Source organism: Lissotriton vulgaris, chromosome 9 (assembly GCF_964263255.1).
Source record: "Lissotriton vulgaris chromosome 9, aLisVul1.2, whole genome shotgun sequence".
In the NCBI taxonomy this organism is placed as follows: domain Eukaryota; kingdom Metazoa; phylum Chordata; class Amphibia; order Caudata; family Salamandridae; genus Lissotriton; species Lissotriton vulgaris.
Genome location: NC_141697.1, coordinates 513,494,426 through 513,508,939, shown reverse-complemented (window position 1 = coordinate 513,508,939; position 14,514 = coordinate 513,494,426). Strand labels below are relative to the sequence as shown.

The 14,514-nt window shown below is 41.4% G+C and overlaps 1 protein-coding gene across 1 annotated transcript in view; it reads left to right on the top strand.

The window, feature by feature from the left end:
• Positions 1-14,514, top strand: part of SLC35F4 (solute carrier family 35 member F4) — a 581,324-nt gene that overhangs the window by 525,094 nt on the left and 41,716 nt on the right. The window contains exon 5 of the mRNA XM_086937979.1: positions 9,619-9,744. Within this exon, the coding sequence (XP_086794105.1) occupies positions 9,619-9,744 (126 nt within the window). The remainder of the gene's footprint in view (positions 1-9,618; positions 9,745-14,514) is intronic.

The window sequence follows — 14,514 nt, the reverse complement described above, 5'->3', positions numbered from 1 at the left end:
CTGGGCCGGCGGGCGCGCCGGAACCCTATGCGCTCGCTCAAGGGAGAAGAAGGGGGACAGTCCCTCCGGCGCCACCTCCGTTCGCAACCAATTATCGAGATAGCCCACCATATCGTCACCTTCAATTTTTTCCGGCAAGCCTACGAGGCGTACGTTGTTGCGCCTATTCCGGTTTTCCGCGTCCTCGGCCCTCCGTTCCAGCACCTTCAAACGATCCATCACCTCCGTCATCTGCGCCTTCACCGCTGCATGGCTCGGGGCCAATTCCTGAACCGTGATCTCCACGGATTTCACTCTGTCCTTGAGCTTATCGTGGTCAGCTTTTAGGAGGCCCAAGCCCGTCGCCACCTGGGCTATGTCCTGCTGCAAGGCGTCTTTTGTGGTGGCGATGGCCTCCAGGATCCGGTCCTGCATCCGTTGTAGCGCCGACTGGTCTCGATCCGCTCGATCCGCTCCTTCCGCGGTTTCTGTATCGGTCGCACCATCTCCCTTCCCTTTCGGCTTCCCCATCTGGGCCGGCACGAGCGGTGGCCTTCAAAGCTGTCTCTGCCCCCGCTCCGAACGTCGCCGGGCTTCGCCCTCAGGAAGGTCCTCTTGCAGCAGTAGCGGAAAAGGCCCGCCGCGTTTCGCGCCTGGGGCACCGCTCTAGTCTCCGGATCCAAGGCTGCCTCTAGGGAGCAGGGTTTTCGATCGCCCGCTAGTCCGGCTGGCGCCAGTCGTGCTCAGAGGCCCGGGGCCATCGTCACTGGGTCGTTGCCATGTTGTCGCCGCCACCACCAAGGGTTCGGATCCCATCCACCGCCGGTGGCGCTCTAGAGGTCCACTCCAACACCCCGAGAGGGGCGCGATGCAGCCGCGAACACCTCCTATCTGTGGAAGTAGCAGCCCTTAATGTGGCTCCGGGCCAGCGACTCCGTCGTCCCTGTGCCTCATGCCTCCGGCGCCATTTTAGGTCGATGACTTCACGCCTGAGTTCAGCTTTCAGAGTCAGATATCGGGCTTGGGATGGCCCCGAGTCGTCCGCCGTCGGCGCCGGACCCTCCGTGGTACCTTCCAGTGTCGGAGTATACCGATTTCGTCGGGGTTCGATCAGATATTCAGGATATTTTTCGGGATCGGGCACGGAGCTCCGAGCTCACGCTGCCTACCTCCTCGGCATCCAAGCCACGCCCCCCTCATAATCTCTCATGTGGAAGGAGGTAAGGCCCTCCTCTGGGGATTCCAAAAGTCAATAATGTCATTCCTTTAGGGTAACCTACACACCACAGCATGTCTCATTCAAGACCTGGGCAAATATAATCACATTACACCCATCCTGATGTTAATCCATTGCCTCACCATGCTGGTCTGCACGATCTTCAAAACCAGCGGCATCATTTACTAAGCCATCACAACCAGCACCATGTTTTTCTGGCAGACAAACTCACCATGCCTGCAGACTAACACATGTAAAAAGAAAAACAAAGTAGCAGTTCTCCTCCATCTATGCACCCAGGGTCTTTAATAACATCCCTTTATCCCTGTATCCATCAGGACCATTCCAACACTGATGCAGAATAATTACAGATTACATCATTGCAGTAACCCCCATTATGGCAACCACTTCCCCCCATATGTATATGTGCTACTGGGGCAGCATTTTGATAAGTAGACAGTTTATTCATGTTTAGCGCAATAGTCCATCGCCCACTCCTGCGTCCCAAGTCAGGGGTTAGATATCACCCTTCAGCCCTTGGCAATCTCTAGTTCAGCCAGCACATTTCCTATCCACAGCAGGGTTTCATCTCCTGCTGAATCGCAAACCCCATCCAAGACTCCCAGTAATGCCACCAATGGAGAAAAGTCCATGGGCTTCCTGAGCACTCTGGATAACATGGCAACTATTAACCGTCAGTACTGGGAGATCTGGGGGTACTTCCACACCAAGTGACAAACGTGCACCCTTAGTTCTGAGCAGCACTAGCACCATGGCATTGCCAGTATGCCCGCATGCCTGAGCCTCAGCTGTGTTATATAGGTTGTAAATACTGGGACATGAGGATTTGGGTGTGGAAAGCTTCAAAATCCATCTTTTGCCATTTCATTGGTCAAATTAACAAACGAAGGGAGTAAGGTTATCAGTGATTGGGATAAGGATAATGATTACACAAAATCATAATTATAAAAAATGATGTGATAGGATTACATTTACAGTTTTAAGTAAATAATGGCTTAAGGAAATTAACAATAATTAATTAAAATAATAGTAATTAAAAGTCGTTGAGGTAGTTGTGGAATTGGGGTTAGGGGCAGGGCTTTTTGGGCCATGAAAGTAGTAGTAAGATACTTACCTAGGTGATGTGGTGACTACTGATGGAGTTCATTGCGCCTCAAACTGTTGGTGCTCAAGATTGTAATATACAACTATGGGCATTATTACGCACGTCCGCCCAACACCGTTGTGGTCTCGGGACCGACCGACCTCTAGTCAGCAGTCCCGACACCGCAATTACAATGCGACCACACATGGTGCGGGCGCAAGCTCCCATTTCTCTATAGGAGCTTGTGCTTCGGTCGGAAACCAGCCACAGCATAAGCTCCCATGGAGAAATGGGAGCTTCTCTTAATCCCTGTTAACAGGAAAGCACCATAGGTGCCTTCACGGCCCCGAATTGGAGGCCATTGAGGGATAGGGCCTTGCCAGGGGCCCCCAAAAATACTTTCCAACAGGCTTTTAATGTTGGAAAGCCCGACATGAAAAGCCTGTCGGAAACCTGCATCATAATCTCGACTGTAGAAATGTCATCCTTGGGGATCATGAAAGGTTTCTGATTGGCCGACGGGCTCCTTGAGCGCGCCAGAAGCCAGAATGAAAGACAGGCCGGTTTACACTTCAACCGTCTACATCATAATTGGGTGGTGGAACTGTGAACCTACCATGTCGCTCTGTAAGGCTTACCGGTCGAAATTGCAATCAACCCCTATATTTTAGTGGCGCAGTGTATTCGCTTAGAATAGCCAGATCTCTGCCTCTGTTCACAAAGACTATAATAATAATGAAATTGCATGCTCCACACAGATGACCCCCAAATTGTAATGGTTTGCACGCCATCTTTCAGTGCTTTATAAAACTCACTGTCAATGCCATCAGGAAATACAGGTTTAATTTGTCTACCATTCTTTCATAATCCAATCTTATATTTTTCCAAGACTGCTTCCTACCTCTTCCAATAAGTAAGAGGTATTTATTACAGCAAAGACATTGTTATTCACATCTGGCACACTTTCTGCATACATAATACTACGGAAAGGCAAGCACTCTCCCATCAAAGATCAACAGAAAAATAGGGCAGAAATGACTGCACCAGTATAAGAATTGTGGGCAACCACTTATGTTGTACTTACTTAGAAGGCTGCTGGTAAAATTGAGGAAGAGCTGGCAGAAACATGGTTTCTGCAGGTCATTTGTACAAGAAGAAGGTTGCAAAATTGCCAGGGGGTGTACGGTATTATTGTCACATCTCCACTGGTAACTTTCTGCCAGATTACCAGACATTAATCCAATTCTCTAGCATTACCAATATGTTCTAAATCATGAGCCTAGTGTCACATAGGGTCTTAGCCATATATGGCTGTAAACATAGACTTATGCCCATAAATGCCTCTGTGAATTTGGTCCTATATGCTTCAGTTTCGATTTATATATATATATATATATATATATATATATATATATATATATATATATATATATATATATATATATATATATATATATATATAACCTACTGGCGGTCGCCAGTAGGTAGTTATAGTTAGGATTTTTTTCAATGTTAAATCTCAAAATTCTAAAAATTCTATTTGGAATAACATTGGCTTCGGTTGACGAATCTGCCTGACAATTTCCTCAAAATGGCCTCGCGGCGCCCCGGTCCTTCCCTGAAAGTTTGGGGGGTATTCGTCAAGCGGGGGCCGAGATAAAAGGGGGGTCCCAAAACACGTTTTCCCCATGTTAATTTCCATAGGGCGGTCGATTTCACTTTTAGCCCGAACGGCTGAATGGATTTACACCAAACTTGGCAAAATTGTAGGGACTGGTAGCCCGATGTGCCTTTGCTATGTCTCGAGATATGTGCTCCAGTGGATTTTGAGTAATTTAGGTTCAAAAAAATAGATATATCTAGAGCCGCGCCCCGGTACGCGCACCGGGGAGCGCAGCGGGCGCGCCACGCGACTTGCGCACGGAAAGCTGATTGGCTGTCGGTTGTCTGTAAACATTCTAAACAGTCCGGAGCGGCTGCCATCTTGTGTCTCGGTAGGATCGAGACATGAGAGGTGGCCAAAACAAAGGGGTAAAAGACCATAAGGGGGCAGAGTAGACACCCCCTGTCCCCCTAGGTTTGATGTGGGGGCCATTAAAGGGCCCCGCGGGGTCTCAAAAATTTTGGGGTTTTTTTTTCGATTTTCGCGGGGGAAGCGCCCGGTACGCGCACCGGGGAGCGTACTATGGGAAAAAAATCACTTTAAAAATTTGTATGTATTAATTGTTTTTTTTGTTTTTTTTATTTTATGTAAGTACCTACATGTAGGTACCAATGCAGAGACTTTAATTTAATGTACACCATCTCCTCTGTAGATATCTTGCATGTTGTTATTGAAGTTTTTGTGGTATATGAAATCCATAACATAGTCTGTCAGGAAAGCAGAAACAGATCTTTTAAGCACTCCCTGAGAATTTCTAGGAGATCATGGGTAGTCTATCCTGATCCCTTATGATGAAAAAGAGGTGTAAAATATACATAGGAGATAATATAGTGGGAGAAAGGTAGTAGCTATGAGTAAACTTACTATGTAACAGAAAAAAAGTTGCACAGTATACTATAAGTCTCATTTTATAATATAATTATTTTGGTAATACTTCATGAATTACATATAAAAATGAATATTGTCTCAAACAATTTAAAATTATTAAGTACAAATTGATTCCTCTGATTCTTTTTCATAATATAATAAAACTTGTAACATAATATTGTCCGGTATTTCCTCATAATTATAAGTACATGATTCCATTTGTTCCAAACATTCTATAAACTGTTGATCCAAAGAGTCATCCATGAAATCAACTTTATCTTTTTGCTCTTCTGGATTTTCCACCTTTACTTCGATAGAAGTAACATTTGCTTGTTTTTCTCCTTCCATTTTCTTTCTGAAAATTGCATAAAAATTAACTATATTAGTAGAGTTAGGGTACTGTTGGGTTTAAGTTTAGACAGGTACTTTTGAGTTTTTAACAGTCAAGTAATTTTTGGGCAGTGTATGGTTTCAGGCAGGAAGTAGAGTTATTAAAAAGTGCATGTGATTAAGCCTAAGTAAATTCATAATTATACCAGAGAAGCCTAACTCAATCCATAACTATTACAGAGAAGTCTATCTCAATCTATAACTATTACAGAGGGATAGTATATAACTAACAGAATATTTTTTCTCAAATTAACTTAAAGTGCACAACATACTTCACTTTCCAAAATAACAACTTACCTTGGAGAAATCAGTTGAAGTTGTCAGTGTTAATTGTTTTCAAATGTACTTCTGGAAGCAGTAGTCAAAATGGCTGTGTTTCCCTCTCTTCTTTTATATATATTTTTGTACATAACCAATCGAATGTCAGGAAATAATCGTAGAAAATGAAAGAAACTTTTTAATTGGTTGTAAATTCTAACATTTCATATGTGTTTTTGTCATGTAATTTACCTCAGGATATTTAGACAGGCCTGTAGCTTAAATGTCTCAATGGAATTCCACCAGATTTGGGCAAATGGTAGGGACTGCTATGTAGTAGGGCCTATTCTATATTTGATGAAAGTGTCTCCAGTAGTTTTTCTGAAAATTACTTTCCCACCTTTTTTTATGGAGCGCTTACCGGTGCGCGCTCCGGTACGCGCACCGGCAGCGTAACGGGAGTCCTCCATTTTGTGTTTTGGTACAATCGAGACACACGATGGAGGGCAAACAATGTTCGGTATGGCTAGAAGGGGGCACAGTAGAGACTTCTTGACCCTCTAGGTTTTCTGAGGGGGGCTTAGGAGGCTCATAAAGGTTAAAAAAAAAAAAAATTGAATTTTCCGCAGGGGAAGCGCCCGGTACGCGCACCGGTGCACGTACCGGGAAGCGTACTTTGGTGAAAAATAGTGAAAAAAGTTAGAAAAAGATAAACGTTTTGAATGATCAGAGGTAGGGTAGCTCTGAAAAGAGCTTTTGGGTTCTGTGGTTGAGTTAGGTACCTACAAGTAGGTTCCAATGCACAGTCTTAAATTCAGGAGGAATATTCTATTTCCCTCATCTGAGAAGTGCACACCATCTCCTCTGTAGATGTCTTGCATGTTGTAACGGAAGTTGTTATTGTATATTGAACCCATTCCACAGTCTCTCATGTAAGCAGAAACAGATTTATTCACATGTTTCCGTGCTTTCTCAAATTGTGGACAAAATTGGTTGGACCAGTTCCATTTCTGTCTTTGGCATATATTTGAATATACCAAGGCAGTTTGTGGAAAAAGTGTCATCAATTGATCAAAGGTGTCCTTTTAGAGCATTTGCAGACCAACCCCAGTCATAGTGCCCAAATCATTTCCACCACAGTGCACTATTAAGAGGTCAAGGCTTGGCAGATGCAAAAAGGTTTTCACCAATGGTATCAATTGATGACATCTCAATCCTCTCTGGCCAATCTACTTGATTTCCAGATTTGATAAATCAAGGTTGTGATAATTTCTGCTTGCTGCATACCTTTGAGCCCAGTGGATGTAGCTATGTCCAATAATCCATACAGAATACATGGTGAGAGAAGGTTCTGGTGCAGTCAGATAAAGTGTAGGAATGAAATGGCAGTTGGAACAGTAGGAGTTTACAAAAAAATAATTGTGGTGTTTCACTGCTCTTGAATCACAAGCAATGATTGGTGGATTCAGATAGTTGAAAACTGAAAGTTAGGGTGCATGGTTGTGTTGTGTGAAAGAAGCAATTTGAATGGTTAAAAGAAAGTCACTAAAAGCAAAAATACCCTGGATAAGCTGGTGTATATATATATATATATATATATATATATATATATATATATATATATATATATATATATATATATATATATATATATATATATATATATATATATATATATATATACATATATATATTCACAGAAAAAAACATAGGTTTCACATCAGTTATAGTTAGAAATTAGCATTTAAAAAACCTATGAAATTCACTGAAAAAACCATTGGTTTCACACCAGTTATAGTTAGGAATTAGCATTTAAAAAACCTATTAAATTCACTGAAAAAACCATAGGTTTCACACCAGTTATAGTTAGCTGGAAATTTTACTGACATAAAACCATTGAAATTCCACGTTATATTGGACTCACTATAAATTGCTCGTGTAATGCACTGCTGATGACGTCACATATTACATCACTCATGACATGGTCAGTGACATCACTCATGACATCACTCATGACATCATCCTTGTGACAGAGTGACAGACCTCCTTTCACTGTAATGTAACCCATGAAACACATATTGAAAAATATAAATTACATTTTTTTTAAAAATGGAGATACCCATACCAGTTACAACAACCAATTCAATAATTCCACCATCTATATACACATTCACTCATTCACCAACAGTTCTATATAGTCACTCATACATATATACACTCATCATATGTAGTGATACACCTATACATCCTGTTACACACCGGCAGTCATCCAAAAGTTACTCACACACATACTCACACATGCAAATAAACTATTGAACATCCATTTATTTGCAAATACAGCTATACACACACTACCACCTTACTTCTAAGGAAACTTACACATACTTACTCTCTTAAACAATCACTTATAGAAACACATACTTATTTAAACAGGAACTCTTACAATCTCTCACTCTCACATATACTCACTCATATACATCAATACTCACATATACTAGATTAAAACATATGTAGTTACTGATAAAGACACTAGTGAGACAGTCATTCACTCAGTAACACACACATATTCACACTCATCCACCCATACAGTCCTGCACATATGCTGTCTTCAAAACACATACAAATAGTGAGTTAGTCACCAACCCATGCAGCCACTTATACACAAAGTGAAACACTGATACATATATTTAAATATTTAAACATTAATCGTTAATATATGTATTCACTAAGATACACTTAATAAGCCAGTTAATCAATCATTTTTTTAAAAAAAAAACATCCATTTACACACTTATTTAAACATTTATTGTTCCATCGACCTTTACATATACATATATAAAATATATTTATTTTTCAGAAAGCCACACATTCACTGGATGGTGTCATCAGTGATGTCATGAGTGATGTCACTGACCATGTCATGAGTGATGTAATATGTGACGTCATCAGCAGTGCATTACACGCGCAAGTTATAGTGAGTCCAACTAACTATAACGTGGAATTTCAATGGTTTTATGTCAGTAAAATTTCCAGCTAACTATAACTGGTGTGAAACCTATGGTTTTTTCAGTGAATATATATATATATATATATGTATATATATATATATATATATATATATATATATACATATCCAAACCAGACCTTCTCTCACAAGACAAAAGGGGCCGACACATGCTCGGTGCTTGACAGGAGACTATAATTTGCCAAATTCATCTGCTTGCAGCAACATCGTTTGGTGCGGGGACCTCCCTCCCCAACAGTAGTGAAGATCGCAGTCGATGTGTGTGCCTGTTGGGGGGGACGTTGCGCTGTATTTTCAATACCACACAAAACTTTTCACAAGCTGGCGCGAAGCTCCAGAACGAGAGGGGGTGTCGGTAACTCAGGGCTTGCAACCCGAGAGATACATCCAAACCAGACCTTCTCTCACAAGACAAAAGGGGCCGACACATGCTCGGTGCTTGACAGGAGACTTTAATTTGCCAAATTCATCTGCTTGCAGCAAACATCGTTACATCAGTGAAACGCTGGGCAGACGCGTTTCAGGCCTTCGCCTTTCTTCAGTGCCGGTTTCACTTCTGCGCTGACATCGCACCTGGGGGCCAGATTAAATACACGGCAGTCCACTCCTACAGGAGTTAGTTGTTACACCCATTGCCCTTGATTGCAGAAGACGCAGGTCCCAAACCTTGTCCACTCTGGGTTTTGTAATAGCCGCTTCAGGGTCCTCAATGCAGTGATTAGGTCCCCTAACACCTTGTGGTGCCCCACTTTACTAGCCACGGAAACAAACCCTTCGGACAGTCTTTGTGGGAGGCATTGATGGTAAGTCTCTTTAAGTACACACCTTTCCCCATTTGGTGCGGGACCTCTCTCCCCAACAGTAGTGAATATCGCAGTCGATGTTTGTGCCTGTTGGGGGGGCGTCGTGCTGTATTTTACTGATGTATATATATATGTACACATACATATTTATACATCATATAATATTTTATTTTTAACAGTTAGGTTATCACTAAATAAGTCTACTTGTGACAACATTGCAAGTTGTGCAAATGTAAACTGTGTGATCTACAATTATAGCATGCATTATTTAATTTGGCTACGTTTTAAAGATAACTGTCTTATATTGCACAGATAGTTGCAGCAATAATGGCAATAACAGGAATTGTTATGATGGCTTATGCAGATGGTTTCCATGGTGATTCAATTATTGGTGTGGCATTCGCTGTTGGGTCGGCTTCTACGTCAGCAATGTACAAGGTAAGGACCTCATATGTTCTTGAATGTTACTATATGAAGATGCGGATTGACTTAAACTGACCTATAAATGCCATGTGGATGCACAGTGAAATTATTACATAGCTGCTTATTTACAGTTGAGATTTGAAAGGCATTGGCAAACAAAATCGGCAAGTAGTACGAGTTATCTTTTGAAGGAGCGTCCTGGGTTGCCCAGTTCACGCATGAATTCTGGCACTATACATTGGGTAACTGAGGCAGTAACAGCTTCTCTAGAACACTCCTGGAAACTTTAAGCATTCTGGAAAAGTTGGAAATGTACTCTAGGCTGAGAAGTAAATCACAGGAGTGCATCGCAAGGGCCATATTTACTAAAATGTCACGCAACACAGCAACTAAATTTGTTACACTGCTCTGAGTTGCACGAATAGGAAAGAGCAGGACAGCACAATATCTACAAAGTTGTGGCAGTTTTCTGCTCTCTCCATGCGCTGGTTCACTTTTGGCAGCCATGTACTAATGCACACAACCTTGCGCCATTGTGCAAAGGTGTCTGTATAGTCTCAAGCCTAGATTTTGTGTGGGGAGGGTCTCCCATGCAGTATAAAAGCTATCCTTTAAGTCATTTTCTACTTTATATGTGTGCTATATAATGCAACACACATGCAAAGTAGGAAGAATAAGGAGAAATTAAAACAAAATTGTGCTTGCTTTGAGGAGGCATCGGAATTTTGGGCAACTCCCTGTCTATGATTCTTTGTAAATAGGGGCCTGTGTCAAATCCCATGGTTTAATTCAATTCAATATTTATTAAAGATTTGGAACTCCAACGAGGTCCATATAAAAGGATACGTACAAGTTATTACCTAAAATATAATAAAACAAGGAGAAGCGCATTAGTGGCAACTGCTACATATACACATTGTTCAATACATAGCAAATTCTGAAAATAGAGTTTGAAATTAGCAGAAGGATGATTGAAGTGCCAAGACATATCCCAAATTGTGCAAAAACAATTTAAGTAGCAGCCAATTCATGTGCAAAATACATTTAAAAATACATTTAAAAAACATATCCTAGCATGTGCTACAAAAGCAATTGAGTTACATCAGATTCATATGCAAAATACAATCCGAAATCCAGTTTTAATAGAGCATCGAGCTTTAAAGTTAGCAACAAAAAAAGGGTAGAAAGCAAGACATACCCCAGTTGTGCAAAGAGCAATTAGATAGTAGCCAAAACATGTGCAAAATATTATCTGAAAAAGGAAAGACTATTAGGACTCCATAATAGGGCAACAGACACAGGATAGACAGCCCGATTAAAAGAATATATATAAGAGATGAAAATATATACATAAACTCCTTTAAAAAGTTGAATAATTTTACATAGACTACTTCATTTCCCGTGGTTGGTTGCATGGAAACACCCATGACCGCCCATAGAATGCCCCTCGAAGCAAAGCAATGCAAAACAGCGCATAGAAAATCCATCATAACCGTAAGACTTTGCATCAGCATTGTACTGCAAAAGTAACACAAACTCGATGCAAAGCATTGGTGAATCTGTACCTGAGTGTTGTGAATCAGAACGCACGTGATTGGCCTTTCACAACTAAAAAAATATTTGATCAACTCAAAGGGAGGTCTCCAGTGCTTTGAAAACCCCAAAATATCTTTTGAAATGGTTTCCTATATTATTTAATCTGTTTCGTTTTGTGTTACGGTTCAGCACCAGAACATGGGCTTCTATGGGAATTCACAAGGGCGTATTATCAAGCCCATTATCGCTGCTTTAGTGGCAGTTTTCTCCCTTTAAAGCGGCGAAAATGTTAACTCTGTTTCTTGAAAATATGCCCCTAAGTTCCTTAATGCTGACACATTCACCTGATAGAGATATCTCATTGGTCACTGCACTGACCTCATGTCTCCGAAGACAGAATCTGACTCTGGTCTGCGTGTAGACCTCGGAACGTCATGGAAATGCACTTCCATATTATCGAAAAGCACTGCAATCCCATATATCAATGACAGATTGAGCATTCTATGCAAATAATTCTATACTGATTTACATTTTTATTGCTGAAGCGAAGGCATGAATGTCATACATTAATGCCTTCTAGCGTTGCACTCCTGTGTTCATTCAGTAGGCACATCTAGTGCAAAACACTACAATATAACAATGTTGTCGGAGTGACACAACATACAATTATTTTCGAGGCTTGCTTTTTTGCTGTATTTCTTGTGGATATTTGGGAAATGTCAAATATATGTTACAATCTAAAAAAAAGAAGATGTCCACTTGCTTTTGTTGCAAGAGCAAGCTAGACCCTTTGGCTTTACCAATGCTTGCTTGAGTAGGGTCCATAAACTATGTAGCCCTCAAATGTCAGGGCTTTAGGGTGCCTTTTATTGTGTAACACTGCTAGACATTTTGGGCCACATTTATCAAGGGTTGTGTCACTTTTGCACCAAATAACGGTGTGCAAAAGCGATTGAGATACAATTAATCAAGACACTCAAGGCAACCTTGCATGGCCCTAAGTAGCTTGATAAATCAAGAGTAACAAAACGCAGTACAAACGGCTAAGTTGATTACTCTGCCAGTAAGCTACTCAATGTGGCTTAGCGCTGCCTTCTAATAAGGCACCCTTTCACGCTACACTTAGCGTGAAAGGGGAGGACATTGGGCGTTTCACCGCAACACCCATTGATTTTGACACTGCCCCATATTTACAAGGGTGGCGTAAATATGAGGCAGCGACAAAATTAAGACCAGGGAAAACCTGGTCTTACCCTGGTGAAATGAGGAGAAATGTTTGATTTTTCCCTGTTTCGCTGTTTCTAGTGTGCTGCATTGTGCAGCACACATAGAAACAGCAAAACGCCATTGATTGTTAATGCGCAGGAAGGTGTCTCTTCCTGCACATAAAAAATCATTAAAACAAAAATTATGTTTTGCAACTTCTATGTGTCCTGCTTTAAACAGCACACATAGAAGTTACAAAACACCTTTTAAATATTGTTTATGTGCAGGAAGGGACACCTTCCTGCACCTAAACAAACTTCCCCTGCAACGCAGACACCCTTGCAGTATGTTGCAAGGGTACCTGCGTTGGCACTAGGCTGCTAAATTTAGCACCACCGCAGGGGGAAACACAGGGCTGCACCATATTGTTGTAAATATGATGCAGCACTGTGTTTCAGAAGTGGCGAAGCACAGCGTTAAGCCAAGAAGGCTAATGCTGTGCTCCATCACTTCCATTGTAAATGTGCCCGCAGTATCAAATCTGAATTTAACAAACACCCTTTTGTCATATAGAGCATGGTTTTCATGTATTTTAGACATGAGAGAGTAGCCTAACAGGGGACTCCTTCATACGTTTTAAGGGTTCATAAGAGTGTTCAAACTTCAAGTCCACCAGAAATGCACCCTAAAAACTAGGGACTTTAGGTGCAGAAGCAAAGTGATGTCATTTTGGTCTATGTCTGACAAGAGGGGGACCAGCTGTACTAGTAAAGAGATTTCGCATTTTCCCTAAAAATATATATTTTATGCAACTGTTAAAAGCAGGAAATTCGGCTCTCATCTTCCTTGTCCAGGATGGAAGACAAGGAGGGCGAGAGAGCATGCGCTCTAAATTAACAGTACTCTCTATTTTTTTATGACGCTAAGCATTGCTCCTCACCCTCTTCGAAAGTGACATTTCACTCTGGGTACAGGTTTAGCCAACTAAACTCGTCCAAAATGAACTAGGTAATTAAACAAGCCAACCTTATCCAGTTTGATTGCCCAATGTTAAAAACTAAAGTAGCACTGCACCAATGGTTAATAGTCACAACCTTTGTTTTATGCTCAGTAGCAGAGAGAGGCCTCATCAGGCTACAAAAAAATCCTACATATTTACAAGGTTAGAGCTTGTCAGAGCATGCTATCTGACGACCTCTACTAAGAGTGAAACACAGGTGTCATGGGTTGCTTTTATTCATTTCAGATTGACTTGGGTAGTATTTTACCAATCCAAAGCTGTAATTCTGTGCCTGGAGTGGTAAAAGGCATTTGCCATTGTTCAGCTTGGGAGGATAGCACTAGCTAATCCTATGCTTAAAGATTCTGCTGCAAAAAAGGGGAAAGATCTAAGGGGCATATCAACAAGCGGCAGCGATAGTTATTGCTGGCCACTCTTAGCTTCAGATTGCATCTCGCCAGCTATAGCTGAAAATTATCGCCATGCTAGCGCTGTATCAACAACGCACAGCGCAATGGCAATAATGATTCCAGTGATAGCGGTGTTTCCATGGAACATCACTGGTTTCCTGCGATGTTCCAAGGAAAACTGTGATATCCTTGGTGATAGGTCCTGCGGTCTTAGCCACACAATCCACCCCTCATGTAAGGTATGCCTTAGTCAGGAATTTAACAGACGTTAAATTCTTGCCTTAAGGCATACTTAACTTGATTTCAAATATCGCTAACCCTCGTTGTTAATTTCACGAAGCTGGGTTAGCGATATTTACCCATGGTGTTTTGTCAGGCACGCCTCCTTTGCATCTCATTAGCAACACGATGGGAGGCGTGCTGACAAGGGGCGCTACTGCAAGGAAACACACGCTAATATTATTGTTGATAATGCGATAATATTATCGCCGCTTTTCACCGAAAACGGGCTCTAAAGCGGCAATAATATTATCACTGCTGCTTGTTGATATGCCCCTCAATATTTTTACTAAAGTTTTTTTGGGAAGAAAAAAGCCTCATAAAACATGTACAAAATATCAAATACAATGCAAC